Source organism: Penicillium coprophilum (assembly GCF_028826855.1).
Source record: "Penicillium coprophilum strain IBT 35676 chromosome Unknown utg000005l_segment0_segment0, whole genome shotgun sequence".
Classification (NCBI taxonomy): domain Eukaryota; kingdom Fungi; phylum Ascomycota; class Eurotiomycetes; order Eurotiales; family Aspergillaceae; genus Penicillium; species Penicillium coprophilum.
Window position 1 is genome coordinate 1,078,315 of NW_026622724.1, and position 21,135 is coordinate 1,099,449.

The window sequence follows — 21,135 nt, forward strand, 5'->3', positions numbered from 1 at the left end:
TGTTATATTCGGTTCAATAAATTTATTAGAAAGGAGCGCGAGTTGCTCATAAGAGAGAACTATAATACATACATTCAGTCAACAATATCATTAATTTGATGTAAGATACGTGAATTTGTAATTCATGGTAAATACGGGTAGTCATCAAAAGTACTAAAACATATAAGTATAGCCCCCGCAACGTCAAGATAGAGAGCACTTCCCCAACAGGGTAAGGATTCTTCAGCTACGAGTCTATTCGATAGGAAAGCTTCATGCAATGTAACCTTTCTCGTAGTCATCTTGATGGATGTGTTTGTGTGGTGCGTGGACGCTGACTTGTGGCCGAGGTTCGTCGTCTGAGACACCAAGACTACCCCAACTTGTAACAGATTGATTGGGAAATGACAAGATGGGATATGCAATGAAACCTCGCAGCCCGTATTGATGCATCCTCCATGAATATTGCCGTGATATGCCAACCATAACCAATGAATACAAGCTCACTCCAACTGCAGCCCAGTGGTACCTTCCTAAATGAGTTGTGCCGAGACTCCCTCAATTCATTTTTTCGATTGATTACAGATAGCGAGATCAGGAATTTTGTGCTTATAGATTTGAACTTAGCCTCTGTAACAACGAAGCTAAGGGCTGGCTAGCCCGATGGAGCCTCTGTCTGATATTGACCATCATGAGCGTTGCTGCAATGGACGGCAATGATTAGCGTTTAGTGGCGGGATTTGAATAATGAGTGGCAAGATAGGCGTTGGCCTTGGAGGGTTGTTAAGTTATTTCCTGGAGCAAAAATCAGAAGGTCTGTGCCGAAGAGCATCGTTGTCACCCGTGATTCCCATGATTCTTACTTACCTCTCTAGCAATACACGACGACCTCATGGCACTAATAACACTTTTCTCCCGATTTTGGGACAAATCCTCTTACGCAGTCTACACGCATGTAGAATCTGAAGTGATTGATCAAGAGGGTTCCCATTATGCCCATAAGTTAAGCGAGCAGCCAAGAGTGCAGACGATCCGAAGTCGCAAGATTTGGACATGGGCTTTGGTCATTTTCTTTACATCGTGTGTAGCAGCCTTGTCAGCAACATCTTTCTATCTTGGTCAACGAAGTGTTACAAAACAAACTGAATTTTCTCGCACAAAATCAGATTCGATGTTCGGAGATGGTAGTATCTCCCTTTCTTGAGGCTTTGTGCAGCCTGGTTTTGATTCTTTTACAGGACAAGCTGACTCTCTTGATAGTTCCACTCAAGAAAGTCCGATGGACCAATGACAAGCGATTCATGGAGACAGACCCAATGACGGGTCGGTTCTGGTCCAACAAGGAAGGTAAATGGACTGTATGGGATCAGGTTCATCGAGGTCAGAGGCAGTAGAGACCTTATTTTGTCGCTCTTCTCATTGACTTTCCTGTTGCTAGGATCCTGGATTCAAGTCGCCCCATCCAAAAAGCTCGAGATCTCTGGGGGTCTGCCCTTAAATTTATACTCAGCCAATGGCTCCTGGCCGAATGGCAAAGACGGATACGTTGTGACCGTTCTCCACCAATTACATTGCGTGGTACGTATTCCCCTCATTAGTTGCCATGATGGCCGTTATGGGGTATTAGGCTGATTCCTAGTACACTAGGGTATGTTGAACCACGTGAAACTAGGATTGATCCACGGCAACATGCCAGACGAGAAAAATCTAGCGCACATGGGTCACTGTATCGAGTATCTTCGACATGTAAGCTTACTGGTTGTCTTCTTAAGCTACCTACTCGGCAGCGTTCTAACGAAGTATAGGGGGTGATGTGCTATGGGGATACAGCGCTCGAGAAACCCGTCGACCATTCCAATTTTGTCCAAGTGACAACCGAAGAGACCGAACATATATGCCGAGACTGGTCTTATCTGTCGGAGCAGTTCTGGGATGTTTCAATTGATTTTATATGGGGCACTGAGCGACCGATGACGGTGTTTGAGAACTCAGATGCGGCAAAGGGAGACCCTGCTGGCGAAACCCTTACTATTCACAAGTGATGATAACTTGGTACTTCTCCGGCAAGCAAGAAAGATTTTGTGCACCGGGCGGAATCAAATACAATAGACAGCTTGGCAAAGGGCAGCAAGCTCTTAGGAGTACCCCTGGGCATTGGACTAGGCCACGAGACTGAAGTACAAAATTGATGTCCTGTCAGCCGTCGTGCTATATATACAATGGGAAGAAAAGGAACACTGCAAGTGTCGTATTACCATGGGAGAGGATGTGACCTGGACAAAGCTAAGCACGAAGTATTTTTGTTCATTCGAGTTCAAGTGGTTAGTCGAAAAGTGTGAATATATACGTAGCGCATAATTTGACAGGCATATATACATAATGGCAAGAGTCATAGTGAGCGACCACGAACATACCAGCCCTTGAGTGAGTGTTGAGGCATGGTATAGTATGAATAAAGTCTTCATAGTACCCTACTGCCGTAACTTATTCTAGCGTTTGTGAATTGAGGTAATCAAATCACTATGTATGGACGATTCGATATGGATGACATGCTGTAGGCCATGACAAAACGTCCGTTGGAGCTACGAGTGTAGGCTCAGAAAGGGAGTAGGGAGACAATTATATCAAACGTACTACGTTTTATGGTTAATACTTCATGTCTGTCAGGATATGGGCGCATCCCCTGTGCCTGCCATAGGGCATTAGAGCGTGCTATGCTACGGGGCAGAAAACAAAATCAGTCGAGCCAAGGGAAGCCACTCGGCTCGGCTCGGCTCGCGTCCGCCCAATACAGCTTAGTCATTTACCATATTAGGAAGGCGGAACAATCATCAGTATCCACTCTATATTTCTTGGCGACATGAACATTTCAGTAAATGCTCGAATATCTGTATCATTTGCATTTCATACCTCGCCATCGCACTACCTATGTCCAATGAAACCGAAACCCAAGATACTACGCCAGATAGTACCGAATGGCCTACTCTACCACCCCAAGGGACACATCCCTCAAATCAGCCTCCTCCCCGCCACGAAAACAATCAGTCTCATTCGGGCTCATTGCCCCCTGTGATCAGGGGCTGGTATGCCCCACCAGCCCCGTGGCAGGTGCAACCCAACTGTCCAGCAACGCCAACGCCTAGTCAAATGACTGGTCAAACTGCTGGTCAAACACCAAGTCAAACTGCTGGTCACACTCCGATTCAAATTTTTGATCAAACGTCGGCTCTAACTGCTGGTCAGACACCCAGCAAAATCTCGAGAGCTTCGCCTCTTTCGACTGAAGATGACCTCCAGTTACTATGCATTGCCGTCCACTATAAAAGTCGTTTTACCAATATGAAAGGCAATGCATCTCTTTATGAGTCAATTGCAGAAACATGGAGGGCCGATACTGGGCGAAATATCAGTCACCAAACGGTTCATAAACATGTCACTGATAGGCTTAAAGAGCATGCCGCTATACTCGCCATACCGGAAGCTGGGCGGGCTAGAATGAACGCTACCGAAGCTGCGATTTTCGACTATGCAAATGAGATACACGAAGTGCTACAACAAAACTTAAGAGCACACGAACGACGAAAGATGCTCGCTAGTGCAGCTCCCAAACCTCGGGACTATATACGATCCATGGAGGATGGTATAGCCGATGGCTTGGTGCGCCGAGCAAGGGATAAAAGGCATAGAAATCCGGTAAATTCTACGCGGGAAGAAGGTATCTGAAGGTTTCAAAAATTTATAATAAAATTTACTCATTATGATACAGCAAGTGGGCGTCCAACAGCTCGGCCACGAATCCGACCTCCCTCGCCACCGACTTCATCGCAATCACTACAAGCAGAAATGGCCATATTTCTTCATAGGTTGAATAGTCAAGCGGCCAGCGAGGCCGCGGCCAGCGAGGCCTCAGCCGCAGCTAGCAGGTCAGATATCACTAGGTTGGAACGCCGAATCGATAGTATGGCTGCTACTATGGACGGGATGATGAGCTTGCTCAGAACTCTTGCGCAGAGACAGCCGGGGTCCAACTAATCCTCATCTTTCCTACAAACTACACTCCAAACTAACAAGAAACTTAATTGATATCTCGAATTTAGTATATTTGATCATAAAATCATGTAAAATCTCAGGACAGTATCTGGCTCCTAGGAACAGGACGAATCCAGCAAACGGCCAAATTAGCCGACAAAGATATGACACCGATGATCCACATCGATCTGCCATAGCTTGGCCCGTTATATCTGAAGATGATAGCAAACACAATTCCTCCAAGGTTACCGAAACCACCAACAATGCCAGAAACAATACCTAATGACAAGATGTTAGCTTCAAAAGTGCCATTGATGGATTCAGAGCGATGATCACATACCATTAGCGAAAGGATGCACATGAGGCACAAGAGCAAAGTTCGCTCCATTAGATGCCTCAAGGAAGAAGGCCAGCCCAGCGATAAGACCGAACATAGCCGCTTCTGTGGACGGGTTCGATAATCCGATCGCAAGCTGGAAAGCTCCCATAGCGACCCCCAGAAAGGTGATAAGAAGCTTTTTAGACCAGACCTTGTCCGTATATTTGTAAACCAGGTCTCCAAATAGACCGCCTGCAGGTCGGAAGACGACATTCAGCAATCCGAACATGGCAGCCCACTGGCCCGATTTTGTTTGATCCATGTGTGGAAAGTTCTTTGTGTAGTACGATCCCAGGATCGAGTTGATTGCAAGCTCTGAGCCAAAAGAGCAGCCGTAAGGGATTGCTAGAGCCAATGTGGACAGACTCAGGGCGACATTCAGGACTTCCCGGCGAGTTGGAGAGACCACTGTCTCTTGTCTGAAAATGTCCATCTGGCCCATTGTTGATGCATCGGCGTCTAGGACTTGTGGTGTCTGGGAGCCTTTTTTTTCGATGTCGGTGGTTGCAGAATTGTGGGGGTCGTCATGCCGCTAGTAAAAGCGCCAGAGTTGATATCGACTATGTTGCCGCCGGCAGTCATGGTGGTGTTATTTGATTCTTTTGCCCAGAGATGTCTCTCAGACCACTTCCCTGTTGGTGTATCTTCGCAGAGGAACAACATGCCCAAGGCGACGGTGGTGATGATGATGAATGGGACGACGTAGGCAATACGCCATGCTTTGTGGGAAGGGAGGCTATGGGAGTGGACAAGCGAGTCGTAGATGGCGGGCATCAGAAAGCTTCATTACTTTGTCAGTATGTTCATATAATTTAAAGAAGAAAAGCTCGACACCTACTATGTGATTCCTCCGCCTGCATTACCCCAACCTCCAGCGAGGGAATTGGCAGTACCGACAATACTTTTGTCGAAGAAACCAGTGCACCAGACCTGGCATGGGACAAACGTTCCTCCCAGAATTCCAACAAAGAACCGTAGGGCTATTAAGCCCTTAGGGTCGGTGACAAGACCGGCCATGGCTGTAGGAATGGCTCCACATAAGAGTAGTCCCACGAATACCAGGCGAGGGCCATAACGATCACAGAGAGGCCCTGCAACCAATCGGATGAGTAGACTGCAGTGGTCAGAGAGGCGTGCTTTGATTGATGCCATATCATGATACTTACGTTGCCAGGAGTGCGACGATATTTGAGTTGGCGACATCATCCTGTGTCATCTTCAAGTCCTTCTTGATGGTCACACTCAACTAGAAAAGCCAATGAGGTTAGAAACGCACATCTTTCTTCTTTCACAATAATGCCATGAACTTACCAGTGGTGGAAAGGCATACCATGATAGGAACGCTACCATGAAACCAAGCCACGAGAAGAAGAATACTCGTCCATATTGGTTGAAGGGATTCAATATCGGAATGGACTTGGCTTTGCGATTACTTGGGTTAATTTCGGGAGATATAAAGAGATTCTTAACAAAGTTTGTTGCCATTTCGGCGGGCTCCTTGTATTGTCGAGCGATGGGGTTGAGGTAGGCTCGATAACTGATATTCTAATAGAAGAGCGCAAACAATTCGATACAGACTTTTTGATTAAATAGAAGGAAGGGTTGTTTTGGAAATATAGGAGAAAGGTGTAAGTTGAAAAGTCGAGCGATCTTCGCATCTATATAGACGTATATGAGGCTCAAGCTGTTGAAGTATGTATTTTTGATAGATCTCGTCATGACACATGCAACAACGATTAGTCTAAAAATTGCTGCGCATCAGGTTCCAATATCGCAGATAGCTCAGTGCCGTCCATCAGAAAACAGTTAGTCAAGACCCTCGACCGAATATCCATATCTCAGATCGCTGATTTGATGCAATCTAAGGACCAGGGTCTAGAAAGATGATCAAACTCATGAACGCTGAACTCACCACTTGTCACAGACCTCATTCCTGAAAATTCCGCATTATTCTGCACTGATATTATGATAGTGATAAGATATATACTAGAATGGCCTATCACAGTGCGGAATGTATACTGTGCCCAGTGCCACAATTGGAAGCAAACACTGATAGTATGAATTGAGCCTGTTCATGTAACTCCGCGGAGCTTCAATTGAGGATTCCAGGGTTTCAGATCTTTAGCACATTATATCGAGTTTAGGGGGAATTCCCCCACGGTGGCCAAGGATTCCCGTCGTTGATAAACGCGAGACTCCCCATTGGATGGCAAGCCAACCGCGATAGCGACTGAAGAAGCTCAGCCCAGCGGGTCTTTGCAGTGATTGTCGATCTAAGCTCCGCGGAAATACTTATTTCTAACTGCGACACCTGTCAATTGGTTCTGCTAGACTGAAATTCTTGAACTAACATATGCTATCATCCAAGGATCCACTATCAGGGCTTGTTTCTTGACAATGAATGGAAGAATCCCCAACAATCAGTCTACACAGGTGTTTTGAATTTCCTGTGGAATTTCTAGCACACAATAAGGTCTACCTCAGAATATATTGGGATACAGGACCTAGGCGATTTCGACTATGAGAGAAAGAATCCCCTGGTACTTTGTAGATCCGTCTAATAACTCTTCAAGGGGGTAGTGCGAAGGATGTGTGGCTACTTTCGTTTCATTTCTCCAGTACGGTTGAAGTAAAATATGGGTTTGCCAGAGGCTAGCTTTGAAAAATCTAAGAAAGATCAGAAAATTAAATTATAATAGGTGATCGAACGTCGTATATAGGAGGAGATCTGTGCTTAGTTTGGCAGTAGAAGCTTGGGTTTCATATTGAAAAAGGTCGATCTTGGGTCATGGTTGGTAGTTATGCCTGTAGATATGTATTGGTATCATCATTTTCCCCGTATTGAAGCATTTCAACTTACTATAATGACCTAGCACGCGAATAATTCTCCCACGTGGGTCAAGACGGCGACATATACTCACTTCTTTAGCAATATCTACATAAAATGTAATCTCCCATCGATCTGAAGAAATGTATGATGAAGAACATTGATGCAAAGTACATCTATTCTCATGTGTATTCATAAGGCCATTAACTCTCTCCATGATTCCATACGCCAACCTAGGCCATCGCAAATTCTCAAGAAACTCATATGTCACACATACTACCAATCAATCGACTTGGCTGGTTGCACGTTAGGTGCACGCGTTAAGAAACCATCAGTGATCTTCTTTCCCTTCATACCCTTGAACTTCCTATCAACCTTATGGAAGGGGTCCTCCGACTCATTCTTCCGCACTTTCCACTTCTCCGTCCCCAAAATCGAATCCAACTCTTCAATAGGCGGGAGTTTGATATACACCCAGCCATCGTCCCTCTCCTCAACAGGGAACGTAGCAATATTCATGCTCTCATCGTTTGAGCACCGACCTGCCTGTTCACCGTTGAGCTCGAAGTTGCGCTTGTGATACGGACAGGACACCCAATATTTCCCTGCATCATCATCGCCAACAAGACCATCAGAAAGGACAAATGCTCGCTTGTGGGGACACATCTGCTGAGTCGCATAGAACTTCCCCTTAATCTTGAAGACAGCAAGCTGTGTGTCACCACGCTTAACATTCGCAGATGAGACCTGAGGTGGCTCGTCGGAGAAATGGTCGGCTCGGACAACGGGCTGCCAGGACACGCTTGACCACTTATGGTCTTTGAAATCCTGTCGCTCGGCAGACTCTTTGGGCCAGTATGTGGGTCGTTGTTGAGATCGCTCTTGGATAACTTCTACTGTCTCGACAGTTTCGTCTGTGTTTGCAAATTGCTGGAAGACCTTTCGGCGTTTGGGGTCTTTGACAGTCTCGGTCCACTCGCAGAAATAACTGTCTACTAGTTCGTGCATCTGTTTCTCCATGTCCGCGCAAATTCCGAGTTTATCATCAACAATCACCTCTTTGAGGTAGTTGATTCCGCCCGGGAGATTTTCGATCCAACGTGCTGTTCGCTGAAGTTTGTCGGCGGTGCGGATGTAGAAAATAAGGTAGCGGTCAATTATGGGCATCACCATCTCTGCTGGCACATCTGTAACAAGGAGCTCGGCGTGTCTGGGTTTGGCACCTCCGTTGCCTCCGACAAAGATATTGAACCCATTTTCAGTGGCAATAAGTCCAAAGCTGGCAGCCATTAGTGAGTGTTCGTTGTCGTCATGGGGTCCTGTATACTCACTCCTTGTTTTGGGCCTCCGCGCATTCTCGCACACAGCCAGACACAGCCCCCTTGAACTTATGTGGCGCACGAATACTCTTGTATCGTTCTTCCAGTCGAATCGCCATGCCAACACTGTCGCCAACACCGAAACGACACCATGTGGTTCCAACACAACTCTGTAACGTTCACTGTCAGCTGACTCTTTCCCTAAAAGCTAATTGACCTAACGCACTTTGATTGCTCGAAGCGCCTTTGCATAGGCGTGTCCACTCTCCATACCCGCATCCACAAGTTCTGTCCAGATGTTCAGAAGATCCTGCTTCTTCGCACCGAACATGTCGATGCGCTGAGCACCGGTGATTTTGCAATACAGACCGTACTTCTTAGCCACGGATCCGATCGCAATGAGTTTGTCAGCCGTTATCTCACCACCTGGGATTCGGGGTACCACAGAGAATGTGCCGTTTCTTTGGATGTTAGCGAGGAACTTGTCGTTTGTCTCCTGTAAATCGTTGAAACCCTTGTCCATGATGTGCGGGTTAAACAGACTGGACAGAATTGATGCAATTGCGGGCTTGCAGAGTTCGCAACCGAGGGAGCTCGGGTGCTTTCCGACATCTTTCATGATATCGACGAAGGTCTTCAGTTGTTTGATAGCCACGATATTGTATAAATCGGCTCGTGAGTAGGGAATATGTGAGCACACTGCATAGGTGAGTGATAAGAGCAATTACTGTGGTAAGTTGAGATTACTTACAGTGGTTTGACACTTCTTGTCCCATTTCGAGCATTGTCTTGTTGAAAATGGACTGAACCAGAGGCATGCAGCCACCGCACCCTGTTCCTGCTTTTGTGCAAGACTTGACTTGTGCGATTGTCGTGCATGAGCCGTTCTTGACGTTCTCGACCACATCTCCCTTGGTGACATTGTGGCACGAGCAGATCTGAGTGCTATCATCACTGCAGAGATAAATTAGAATCTGTTCCAAACAGCAGAGTTAACGATACTCACAGATCGTCCGCGGTTTCTTCTCCGCCATTCTGGGCTCCAAGGATAAACTGGCTTGGAGGAACATCAAGTTCTTTCTGGAGCTTGACCATCTGGTTCAACTTCAGATAATCCTTGGTATCTCCGATCATCATCCCGCCAAGCAAGAACTTGCCGTCCATAGTGAACAAATATTTCTTGTACACCCCACTGAAGGGGTCCTTATATGTCAACGCCTTGACAGGGGGCTCCTCTCGCGAATTAATCTCTGCCAAGCCAGGAACAGTCGGAGGCCGACGACCGGGAAGGAACTTGGGTCCATCCCGGTCAGCAAAGAAGTCACCGAAACTGGCGACGTCGACACCTAGCAGCTTCAGCTTTGTGCTAAGATCTGGTCTCGTGAAACTGCGAGGCTGTTTATCTGGGTTGGTCAGGTTGAAAGCGAGTACATCGGCCATTTCAATGCCCGGAGCAATGATTCCGAATGTTTGATTCTCCCAGCTCGCGCATTCTCCTACAGCATAGATTCCTGGGATAGAGGTTTGCAAACTATGTAAGTTAGTGAAATGACTGGTTATCCAGAAGTTGTTGATTAACGAACCTTTTATCGATCACAAATCCTCCACGTTCACCACACTGGATTCCAATATCTCGACCCAGTTCATCTCGAGGCTGAACTCCAATCTAAATCAGGTCAGCCCATTCATCCCCAGTAGAAATCCAACCAAAAAGGTACACATACCGCAAAGCAAATGCAACAACAATCAATCCTCTCACCATCCTCGAAGGTAATCCCAACCACATTATTCTCCTCATCGGTATGAACAATCTTGACCCGTTTCTGATGGAGAACATCAAGTCCTAGATCCCGGATCTTGCGAGTGACCAGCATGCCCGCATCTGCATCTAGCTGTCGTGCCAGCACCCATTTGTTCCGATCGATCAATTTGACATTTCCGAAGTCCTCCAGATCGGTCATCGCCTTCGCAGCTTCCAGGCCTAGAAGTCCACCGCCGACTGTAACTGCTGTCTCGCCTTTATGTTGAGCCGCGAAGTCGATGAGGCGTTCCAAATCTGAGATGGTTCGATATACGAAGACGCCTTTGGCATCGTAGCCGGGCGTGTGTGTGGGGAGGGTGGCATCGGAGCCTGTTGCAAGGACAAGGATGTCATATGATAATGTGGCACCGGTAGAGGTTTGGACTGTCTTCTCCGTGGGGTCGATTGCTGTCACCCGTGTGTTCAGGTGGTGATCGAAGGCTCGTTCTTTGAACGAGTCATACTAATGATCAATGTTTAGGTCTTTTGCTTCTTCACTGTTGCTAATTGGGTGCTTACCCATTCCGTCGGATTGAGGTATAGATCCTCAATCTTGCGATGTTCAAAGAATGATGAAAGTCCAACGCGATTGTATGCTACGTGGGACTCTTCGCCAATGACGACGATTTCGAAGTTGCGTTGGGTATCCTGCTTGATGATTTTCTCGCTGTGCTCTTGTTAGAGGAATTCTCATTGCCAGCTGATAAAATCCCTCACATGAACGAAATAGCCACCATTCCCAGTCCAACGATGACAATTTTTTGGCGCTGGACATTGCTCGGGAGACTGGGACCGCCATTAACTGGCTCTCCATATCGTAGTCCATCCAGCACAGGCATGGCTGAGACTGAAAAATGTGAGATGAGTATAATACAAAGCACTGACTACGGAACACGGCAATCATTGTAATTTGAAGAAAACTAAACCCCTTGTTCCACTAGGTCTGATACTACAATATGATCTGTGACACTACAGAGTGAGTCGTGCGAATCAACAAATCGATACCAATCAGACTGCGAAGCCGGAGAAAACAGGAACGGCGCATTTCCTGAGATAGTTGTCTCTCATCTCCGCGGAGATGGTGTTTTTATGTCGACTGTGATTGGTTGTTAGGGTTTCAGGCTTATCTCGACGTTCAGAGATAAGAATGAACAAAGGGACCTGGCGATATGGAATTCTGCTCTGATACTTCGAGCGGAAGTAGAATGTGGAGGAGTGTGGATCAGAGTAGGAATTTGACATCCGCGGAGATCTGAAAAGTCCTGTGCTGGTGAAATATTGGGATGATCTTGGGGGGCTGAGGCCTGCATGCTACTTTTCGCAGTCAAATGTCGGCATTTTCAGATGAAGACGGTTTTCACATATTCTCCTCATATTTGACCAATTTATTTATATTTTTTTGGCGGAAATTCCCACTGGGTTTACTACCATCACTTTGATAGCATCCAGCAGCGTAGGAGCCTCGCAATACCATCATGGCCAGCATGACCACACAAATGATAACAGAATCCGAGACCACCTCGTTCAAAAATGGTCAGATCATAGTGGAGGGCATCATTCCAAGTCCAGGAGAGCCCGACATCCCACTCCCACCACCATCAAAGAGTCCCGTTGAGATCTTGGATGTGGATAAAGACACACCGGATAGCCATGTACCGCGGGATCCACGGTTGATCCGGTTAACAGGAGTTCATCCATTCAATGTGGAGCCTCCACTGACAGCATTGTATAAAGAGGGTATCCAGTCCCATCTGTCACACCGAATTCGCCAAGCTAAGCTAGATACCTAGGTTTTCTCACATCCCCGGATCTGTTCTATGTTCGGAACCATGGGCCGGTACCCCAGGTCCGCGATGAGGATATTCCAAATTGGGAGATCAGTATAGAAGGGTCAGTGCGATTTTGTTCATATTTGGAGGCTTTGGGGTCCAATGAACTGATTGATGAGCTAGGTTGGTTGAGAAGCCATTAGTCCTGAACTTCCGTGAAGTGCTTCAGAAATATGACCAGATCACCGCACCAATCACCCTAGTTTGTGCTGGCAACAGACGGAAAGAACAAAACACAGTCCGGAAGTCGAAGGGGTTCTCATGGGGCGCGGCTGGATTGTCGACGGCGCTATTCACAGGACCTATGATGGCGGATATCCTGCGCAGTGCGAAGCCGCTTCGCCGAGCAAAATATGTCTGTATGGAGGGTGCTGACAAACTGGTGAGACTTCCCCCTATCAGAATTCGAGGGCGTCAAGGAAACATTAAGCTAAGACTGACATATCCGATAGCCGAATGGATTCTATGGAACCTCGGTCAAATTGAACTGGGCCATGGATCCAAATCGAGGAATCATGTTGGCCCATAAGATGAATGGTGAAAACCTTCGGCCAGATCATGGTCGGCCCTTGAGAGCAGTGGTGCCTGGCCAAATTGGAGGTCGGAGCGTGAAGTGGCTGAAGAAGTTGATTCTGACGGATGCCCCAAGTGATAACTGGTATCATATCAATGATAACCGAGTGCTACCGTAGGGCTCCCAAAAGAATCATGTAGTGACATTTGCTAACAGTGCCAGGACAATGGTGACGCCGGAAATGTCCGCCCAGGACCGCAAGTGGTGGACTGATGAGCGATATGCCATTTATGAACTTAGCGTGAACGCGGTGGCTGTATATCCACAACACGAGGAAGAGATCAATTTGTCCACAGCTGGGCCCTCATATACAGTCAAAGGATATGCATACGCCGGCGGTGGCCGAAGGATAACAAGAGTTGAGATTTCCCTCGATAGAGGCAAATGTATGCACACCCTTGAGCTCAAGGATGGAACATCTCTGACATTACTGATATTCTAGCATGGCGCCTCTCCGAGATCGAATATGCAGAAGATAAATACCGCGACTTTGATGGCGACCTGTTCGGCGGCAAGGTAGACATGTGGTGGAGGGAAGCATCTTTCTGCTGGTCTTTCTGGTCGTTGGACGTCCCAGTGGCAGACCTAGAGACTAGTGATGCAATCCTAGTCCGTGCAGTAGATGAGGCATTGAGCGCTATGCCGCGTGACATGTACTGGTCTGTCCTGGGCATGATGAATAACCCATGGTTCAGGGTGGCCATCACAAAACAAGGCAATAAGTTGAAGTTTGAGCATCCCACACATCCCGTTAAAGCCGGAGGATGGATGGAAAAAGTCAAGAAGACTGGCGGTGACTTGCTAAATAGAAACTGGGGCGAACGAGTTGACGGTGAAGAGCCCGTCGAACCAGAGCCTGTAAAGGAAATAAACATGAGGAACGAGGGCGTGAACAGACAAATTGACTTGCAAGAGCTGAAAGCCAATAGCAGCAGCGAGAAGCCCTGGTTCGTTGTGAATGGGGAAGTATACGATGGTACAGGCTTCCTCGAAGGCCACCCCGGAGGAGCGATCAGTATTACATCTTCTGGTGGTCTGGATGTATCAGAGGACTTCCTTGCAATCCGTGAGTCACAAGCCGAACGTGCTCACATTATTACACCACTAAATTTCGCCCAGATAGTGAAACTGCCAAGGCAATGATGCCGGATTACCACATCGGCACACTAGACAAAGCATCTCTTGAAGCACTCAAGAGTGATTCGGCCGCGGGGCCGGATGAGCCACGCGCGGTATTCCTCCAGTCACGAACATGGACAAAAGCCACCCTCACAGAAAAGAGGGATGTATCCTGGGATACTCGAGTATTTGTATTCGATCTGGAACATGCGAAGCAGAATCTCGGCCTACCAATCGGCCAGCATCTGATGATCAAAGTCCAAGATCCATCCAATAACGAGGCAGTCATCAGATCATATACGCCAATCTCCGACACAAACCTGAAAGGCAAGATGGAGTTACTCGTGAAGGTCTACTTCCCAACTGAAAGCATCCCAGGCGGAAAAATGACCATGGCTCTCGATAAGCTTCCCCTAGGCTCCGAGATCGACTGCAAGGGTCCAACAGGCCGGTTTGAATATCTCGGCAACGGCCGGGTTTCAATCAACGGTAAAGAGCGTCACCTCCGCTCGTTCAAAATGATATGTGGAGGGACAGGGATCACACCAGTCTTCCAGGTTTTGCGGGCTGTTATGCAAGACTCGCGGGATACCACGACGTGTGTCGTGCTGAATGGGAACAGGCAGGAGGAAGATATATTGTGCCGTTCTGACCTCGATTATTATGTGGAGACTGATGGTTTGAAATGCACTGTCGTGCATACTTTGACTAGAGGGTCTGATGCCTGGACTGGTCGTCGGGGACGTATTTCTGAGGAACTGCTCGCGGAGTATGCGGCTCCGGAAGAGCAAAGTATGGTTCTGATCTGTGGACCTGGACCTATGGAGAAGTCTGCTCGCAAAATTCTTCTTGCCCAAGGTTGGGCCGACTCGGATCTTCACTTCTTCTAGATTTGGTGCGGGCATGAATAATGTCCATCTCGGACATAGCGCATGAAATGTGTATTGACTTTGTGTTGTACAATAGTTAGTAGTTAGGGACATGAGGCAAATCACGCGCGAGCCAGAAAGGTATAGAGACATTGGGATTTCATTCGCATAGAAACAAAGTGAATTTTGAAGAAATTTCGTCAATCATGAATCATAACATGTCCAAGCAGTAAAACGAAGTGACGAGGGTCCCAGCTAAGATCCAGTAAGTTGTTCTTTACACATTTTGATCGTGTCGCAACTGCTTCCTTCAATCAATAGTAGTTCTTCACGTCCAGTCTCACTCGCAGATGCTCAAAGACACTGGTTGGGTCTGTTCGCGAGTAGAAGAATGCCCCTGATTTCGCCATTGATTTTGAAGTGGCCTTACCGGACTCCAAGCTGCGAAGGTAGTTGACAAAGGCGGAGGTCTGTTTTCTAAAAGACTGATAGAGGTGTAGAACAGCTCCTTCGCTTTCGTTGCGCATCCCAATTGCATCTGCTCTTGACAGAAGACTGAAGGCGAGGATAGTACCGAAAATGGATTCAAGCAGTTTGGCCGCCTGGGCATGGCGCTTACTGAGGAATAACGCGAAGAGCATCTGGTCAAGGATGTCTTCGTGATAATCTCGGAGTCGTGGTACCGAGTGCGCCGCTTCGATCGTGCCGTCGATATCACCCCGGTTGAGGCAGTGTTCAATTTTGGAAAGTGTGCCTTGAAAGCGCTGCCAGATGGATCCAATGCCAATGTGGAAGCAGTAATCACTGACTGCCAGAACAAAATTCTGGGCATCCACTCTAAACTTCTGGTATACATCGCGTGTGTCTCCTGACAGAGATACTCGAGAAGTTGAATCCCGAATAAGTCCTTTGACGGCAGAAACCATGCGGATTAATCGCAATAAATGCTTGAAGAGACGATCATACTTATTCAAAGAGCGAGCAGTGATGAGAGATTCAAGGACTTCTGGAGGCGTGTACTGCAGACGAAGGAAGTCCAAAGCCTGTATTGCATTTGGATTTTTACATCCTTCAATTTCTTCGTCTGTCAAGTCTCGAATGCCGAAGCTCAGGCCACCAGGCAACTCGTTATCCCTTTGGATGTGGGTTTTCTCGTCATCATCTGTATTTGTGCTGCCAAAGTAACAATCTCCAAGCAGGCCAATCAACACGAGTCGCAACTCCGAACTAGCTGGTGGCCATGTATCACGACTACCGAGGCGTAGACCAGTATCAACACCACTACGAACTTTCCCAGCCTTTCGCTCTCCGCTTTCCATTTCCGGGTCGAATAGGGAATGAGAAAGCCGCGCGACAAACGAGCCCTCTCCCAGCAACTGAAAGCGCCATTGCATGTTGAGATGATGCCGGAGTCGATGCTCCTTGAAGAGAAGGTGCAAGCAAGAGTAGTCAACCAGAAGTGCCTGTGATGAAAGAATGGGCGCAAGCGATAGATGGAGGCCATGGGTCAATTCAGGACACAGGTAGCGTTCTTCATTGGCTTTTTCAGATCCAAATCCCCGGGCTTTGTTAAGCAGCCACTTGAAATCATCCTTCGAAAGAGCCTTGTGGTCTGTGAGTGGCCCTGGAGCATTTTTCTCATCATCAATGTCGAAGAGTTCAAAAGCTGCCGTTGTGACTTCTGTGTCGGTGATTTGATCGACACCCTGAGTGGCAACTACTGATGGTGTATCTTGCAAGCCTGCATCACCCTTATGATATTTCTTGACCTCAGCACGGAGACTTGACTCGTACTCCTGGGCTTTTGTTTGAATTTGCTCAATATCAGCCCAAGTGGTCGCACAATGAAGATGTAGACTCCCGGTTCGCGATAGGACATCACGCTTCGCGATGGGATGATGAGGATGGGATCTTTTCAAAAGCTGAAGACTCCGCCCACTCTCAAAGATGGAACGGGCTTGGTCCGCAGGAATGAAAGACGGCATGTGGTCCGCTTGATAGATGTGGTCGATTCGTACTGGCCCAGTCTTAAACTTGCCGCCGTCATGAGTCACCAGTTTGACGAAGGTTTTGCCGCTTGCCATAGATTCTTTGAGGGTTGCATCTTCGGGCCTAAGCCCAATCCAAGTCTCGACGAATTTGAACCATGGCCGAGTCACACTGATCACAATCTCATGCACAAGGTTCTCTATCCAGTCAAACTTATGGGCAAAAAATGCAGCACGTTCTGTGACAATTGACATGACTTGTGCGTCTGAGACAGCCCTTTGTGCTGCACCGACAATAGCTGCCAACACACCTATCAAGTCCCCGCAGCGGTGAAAGAGTGCCTTTATCTGTAGAAGTGATGTAATATTTTTTGAGTGATCGGAGATCAGTTCTTCAAGATTAAAGATTATTACTGCGACCGTGCTGCTTAATGTGAACAAAGCAGACATTTCTCTGCATTTTGCAGGCGGGTCTTGCGCAAACAACCGCATGCGCTGCATATTGGTACCACATTGGACCACATATTCAATCACATTTTCCAATGCCAATGAGCTGATACCAGAGATCCGGATGTCCTTGGAATATCTTTCAAATTGGTGAGTGCATTCATTGTAGCGAAAGAATGCAGAGCTCCAGCCAAGCCCAAGACGAAGCAACGATTGAATAAAAACATCTGTTCGAACAAGTCGTTGCGGTGCGCCATCTCTTTTTGTGGAATTTTGCCGTTCCAAAACTGCATCGAAGCCCTTTGGCCCAGATTCACTGAAATAGACACCTTTAGGCTCTTGGAAAGATCTATGTTGATACCTCTCCCATGATTTCTGGGGGTGTATTTGAGCGGGGTCTTCCTGGAGTGAGTCCAGGGACCATATATCGTTGTCATCGCAGGAAACTTCTCTTAAAGAATCACATGTGGCATCAGACTCGCCGTCTATGGAGGGATTGATGATCGAGTCGGGAGGTGATTCGGGCTTTTCCAGGTCGGTTGGAAAGAGGTCCAGCTTCCATACAGGATCAATCTTATCTGTAGGCTGTGGGTATACTTCGAAGCAGGATGTAGCATCATCTATGAGAAGAGCGTGTTATTGAAGGTTCTAGAGAACATGCGGTTGACACTTACCACTTAGAGTAGTGTTCCATGGTAAAGATCCCAATGGCTGTAAAGCCTCTATGCTGAATTTAGAGAGTCTCCAGAGGCTTTCACTGGAGAATGGATCCAGCTCATCATAATCCATAGTGAGACCATGCTCATATGAGATGTTTGACGCGTGAAAGTTCCCAGATTGGTCCCGCGGCGGAGATGACTATCGCCGTGCACAGACCCTTGATAACAGAAAGTGCCCTCGTCCAGCTCGAAGCTCATCACCTCCCCTCCCGATTCAATTCCTACTCCGTGTAGTCCTCTAATATTCCACCCAATTTGCAATGCCTCCAAAAAAGAAATCCAAGCGCGCACATTCGCCCACACCCCAAGATGACACCATGGCGGAGTCGAGCGCAAACACCCCGTCAAGCGACAGCGCCGACAAGACAGACACAGACTACAACCTCATCACAGATCCCTGGACAGACGAGCAAGAGACCGCGCTACTCAAAGCGATCATAAAATGGAAACCAGTTGGTGAGTTCAATTCCTCTCTCGAGTCGACAACGCAGCTAACCGTCTGGTCCCATAGGCCTGCATAAACACTTTCGAATGCTCGCGATCTCAGATTACTTAAAGAGCCAAGGATACGCACCTTCTACGGCAGAGCATATGCGGATTCCAGGTATCTGGAAGAAGCTAGGCTCCCTATACAATTTAGAAGCTCTTGACGAGCGGGTAAGCGTGCTCGAAACTTTGTCCGCGCCCGTTCATTTTGCTGATCAGCGATATGTTTACAGGAAGATTCAGTGATCACCGATATCAACGAAGACGATGAAGGAACAAGCGAGATGTATTGCACGTTTGAGCTCCCGTATGACGAGTACGGCGATATGATGTTTGAAAGGCGGCTTGCGATGGAAGAGTCATTGTCGCCAGTCACTAGTCGTGCCAGTCGCGCAGGCGGATCACGACGAGGGAGTACAGTCGCCGATACAGATGGTAAGATATTATATCATTGACAGCCTAGTGTGCAACCCATAAACTGACCTCTTGTCCACCGCAGAACCACGGTCTTCTCCTGTCCCGTCACGAGGCCGTATGCCCCGTCCTTCCACGCGTGGAACACGCTCAACTCGGCTGCAGGTGGAAATCGGTCCCGGAAATCAAGGCAAATTGTCTGACGAAGGGGGCGATTCGGCAGAAGACACTGGTGCAAATGATGAGGATGACGAGGAAGGTGATGAGGGCTCTGAAGGCAATAGTGAGGAAGATGAGGACGAGGGCGAAAAAGGTGGTTCGCGAAGTACCAGAGCACAGACATCTCGATCCAAAGCCAAAGATAAGAGGCCTTCAGCTGGCACTGCGACACGCAGGACTGCCCGACGCCGTTAAAAGCGACTATGTTTTCGATATGGGTTACATACTTTGATACCTACGGAGTTCGAGGGATGGCGTTTTCTTTTGTTTTAGTGATGTATGACTATGCAGGCATCTTGTATCTTGTTGCTACAATAGCAGGATCGACCAATCTACAACATAAAGTTACCAAAATCTGACTCAGAAAGCTTGAACGTTGTTTGAGAATCAGGGGCCTCCAGATAACCAAAAATAGGTATATTTCGATCGCTATAGGTCTAATGTCGTTCGAAGGGTACAAAGGGAATAGATCAAGGGGTCATAGTACAAGGAGTCCTAGCAGCGCTTGCTTTACAGGCGCTTGATGATAGCCCCAGCGTACTCGTGGGTCTTGGCCTTACCGCCAAGATCACCGGTGAGGGTCTAAAGGTCATGGGGTTAGTAATGCGCAGTAGGTACAGATATAGATGTATAAACTCACCTTGCCCTCGGCGAGGGTATCGAAGATAGCCTTCTGGATGCGGTTGGCGTGGTCGTGGAGACCCATGTGCTGCAGCATCATGATACTGCTAAGAAGCATAGCAGTGGGGTTGGCGAGACCCTTTCCGGCAATATCGGGGGCGGAGCCGTGGACGGCCTCGAAGATGGAGCACTCATCACCAATGTTACCGGAGGGAGTGAGACCGAGACCACCGATCAGACCGGCGCACATGTCGGACAGAATGTCACCGTACAGGTTGGGCATGACGAGGACCTTGTCGTTGTAAGGGGTGGGGTCGGTGACGATACGCAGGCATGAGTTGTCCAGCAGCTCAGCATCGAACTCAATATCGGGGAATTCCTTGGCGATCTCGCGGGCGGTGTTGAGGAACAGACCGTCGGACATCTTCATGATGGTGGCCTTGTGGACAACGCGGACCTTCTTCTTGTTGATGGACTGCGCGTACTGGAAGGCGAAACGGAGGACACGCTCGGAAGCCTCGCGGGTGATAAGCTTAATGCTCTGCACGACACCGTCAACGACGACGTGCTCAATGCCAGAGTATTCACCCTCGGTGTTCTCACGGATGAGGACAGTGTCGACGTTGTCGTAAGGGGTCTTGTAGCCGGCAATGGAGCGGCAAGGACGCAAGTTGGCGAACAGGTTGAAAGTGCGGCGGAGAGTCAAGTTCAGGGAGACGTGACCCTTGCCAACAGGGGTCTGAGAAATCGGAGTTTAGTATCGGAGTTCAGTTGCGAAATAATTATGGGCAATTTGCAGCTGGAACATACAGCGAGAGGACCCTTCAGGGCGACGTAGTTGCGGCGCACACTGGCAATCGCATCATCGGGAATGGCGGTCTTACCATCCTTCAGGATGGGGGTGACATCAACGGACTCCCACTTGATGGGGGCCTATGACTGACTTAGTATATCGATCATTTTGAAGATTTCGTATGTTGGAGAAATCGGTACCTTAGCGGCCTCGAAGATATCCTTAATGGACTGAGAGATCTCAGGACCAATACCGTCACCCTCAATCAGAGTAACAGTGTACTTGCCCTATATGAGAGAGAAAAGAAATTTATTAGCATGGTCGTAATTATACACGGGGTGGTGTTATAGCGATTTATGGTGGATGTGCGCTGGCGCGGCTGGCACCGGCATAGATGAAAAAAACGGGTTCGGTGGGAGAAAAACGTACATCAGGACCCTTCTGACCCTTGAACTTGGCAACAGCCTCCTGCGCAGGGCTGGCGTAGAAGCGAACCTATTCGAAAGGTTGAAAATCAGTCAATTGAACTTTCATTGTTAATGACATTGTTGTCCTTGAGGGGGGTGTGTACCTGCGCGATAGGAGCAGCAAATCGGGGGGCCACGCGGGACGGGCGCATGCACTGGCGAGCGACAGAGAAGTTCCGGGCAGCAATCATCTTGAAAGATCCCTTCAATTACTTTGGGGAAGATAAGAAGTGGTGAGAGGGTAAGAAGGAAGAAG

The 21,135-nt window shown here is 47.9% G+C and overlaps 8 protein-coding genes across 8 annotated transcripts; 4 read left to right on the plus strand and 4 right to left on the minus strand.

The window, feature by feature from the left end:
- Positions 1–1,295: 1,295 nt before the first annotated feature.
- Positions 1,296–2,021, plus strand: N7500_007998 (uncharacterized protein; the record flags this gene model as incomplete). Its single annotated transcript, XM_056679142.1, has 4 exons — positions 1,296–1,326; positions 1,418–1,557; positions 1,627–1,725; positions 1,785–2,021. The coding sequence occupies 4 exons, from the start codon at positions 1,296–1,298 to the stop codon at positions 2,019–2,021; spliced, it is 507 nt and encodes a 168-aa protein (XP_056529514.1).
- An 886-nt stretch (positions 2,022–2,907) lies between these two features.
- Positions 2,908–4,011, plus strand: N7500_007999 (uncharacterized protein; the record flags this gene model as incomplete). Its single annotated transcript, XM_056679143.1, has 2 exons — positions 2,908–3,694; positions 3,746–4,011. The coding sequence occupies 2 exons, from the start codon at positions 2,908–2,910 to the stop codon at positions 4,009–4,011; spliced, it is 1,053 nt and encodes a 350-aa protein (XP_056529515.1).
- Positions 4,012–4,105: 94 nt separating this feature from the next.
- Positions 4,106–5,872, minus strand: N7500_008000 (MFS transporter; the record flags this gene model as incomplete). The annotated part of the gene is made up of 6 exons (XM_056679144.1): positions 4,106–4,287; positions 4,349–4,806; positions 4,854–5,168; positions 5,226–5,501; positions 5,554–5,633; positions 5,699–5,872. 6 exons carry the CDS (start codon positions 5,870–5,872, stop codon positions 4,106–4,108), a joined length of 1,485 nt encoding a protein of 494 aa, XP_056529516.1.
- Positions 5,873–7,490: 1,618 nt separating this feature from the next.
- niiA (nitrite reductase niiA) lies at positions 7,491–11,173 on the minus strand (the record flags this gene model as incomplete). The annotated part of the gene is made up of 9 exons (XM_056679145.1): positions 7,491–8,493; positions 8,546–8,703; positions 8,760–9,232; positions 9,285–9,487; positions 9,540–10,064; positions 10,117–10,199; positions 10,258–10,797; positions 10,854–11,001; positions 11,052–11,173. The coding sequence occupies 9 exons, from the start codon at positions 11,171–11,173 to the stop codon at positions 7,491–7,493; spliced, it is 3,255 nt and encodes a 1,084-aa protein (XP_056529517.1).
- Positions 11,174–11,809: 636 nt separating this feature from the next.
- On the plus strand, positions 11,810–14,746 carry niaD (nitrate reductase NiaD; the record flags this gene model as incomplete). Its single annotated transcript, XM_056679146.1, has 7 exons — positions 11,810–12,071; positions 12,125–12,224; positions 12,287–12,545; positions 12,616–12,851; positions 12,894–13,123; positions 13,180–13,803; positions 13,857–14,746. 7 exons carry the CDS (start codon positions 11,810–11,812, stop codon positions 14,744–14,746), a joined length of 2,601 nt encoding a protein of 866 aa, XP_056529518.1.
- Positions 14,747–15,039: 293 nt separating this feature from the next.
- On the minus strand, positions 15,040–17,949 carry N7500_008003 (tubulin gamma complex associated family protein; the record flags this gene model as incomplete). Its single annotated transcript, XM_056679147.1, has 2 exons — positions 15,040–17,780; positions 17,835–17,949. The coding sequence occupies 2 exons, from the start codon at positions 17,947–17,949 to the stop codon at positions 15,040–15,042; spliced, it is 2,856 nt and encodes a 951-aa protein (XP_056529519.1).
- Positions 17,950–18,139: 190 nt separating this feature from the next.
- N7500_008004 (EAF7 family protein) lies at positions 18,140–19,193 on the plus strand (the record flags this gene model as incomplete). Its single annotated transcript, XM_056679148.1, has 4 exons — positions 18,140–18,335; positions 18,391–18,536; positions 18,599–18,800; positions 18,865–19,193. 4 exons carry the CDS (start codon positions 18,140–18,142, stop codon positions 19,191–19,193), a joined length of 873 nt encoding a protein of 290 aa, XP_056529520.1.
- Positions 19,194–19,496: 303 nt separating this feature from the next.
- On the minus strand, positions 19,497–21,113 carry N7500_008005 (isocitrate dehydrogenase (NAD(+)) IDH2). The gene is made up of 6 exons (XM_056679149.1): positions 20,984–21,113; positions 20,842–20,907; positions 20,613–20,699; positions 20,430–20,552; positions 19,639–20,358; positions 19,497–19,580 (listed from the first exon to the last, which is right to left on the minus strand). Exons 1-6 carry the CDS (start codon positions 21,068–21,070, stop codon positions 19,509–19,511), a joined length of 1,155 nt encoding a protein of 384 aa, XP_056529521.1. The 5' UTR covers positions 21,071–21,113; the 3' UTR covers positions 19,497–19,508.
- Between the last annotated feature and the right edge of the window lie 22 nt (positions 21,114–21,135).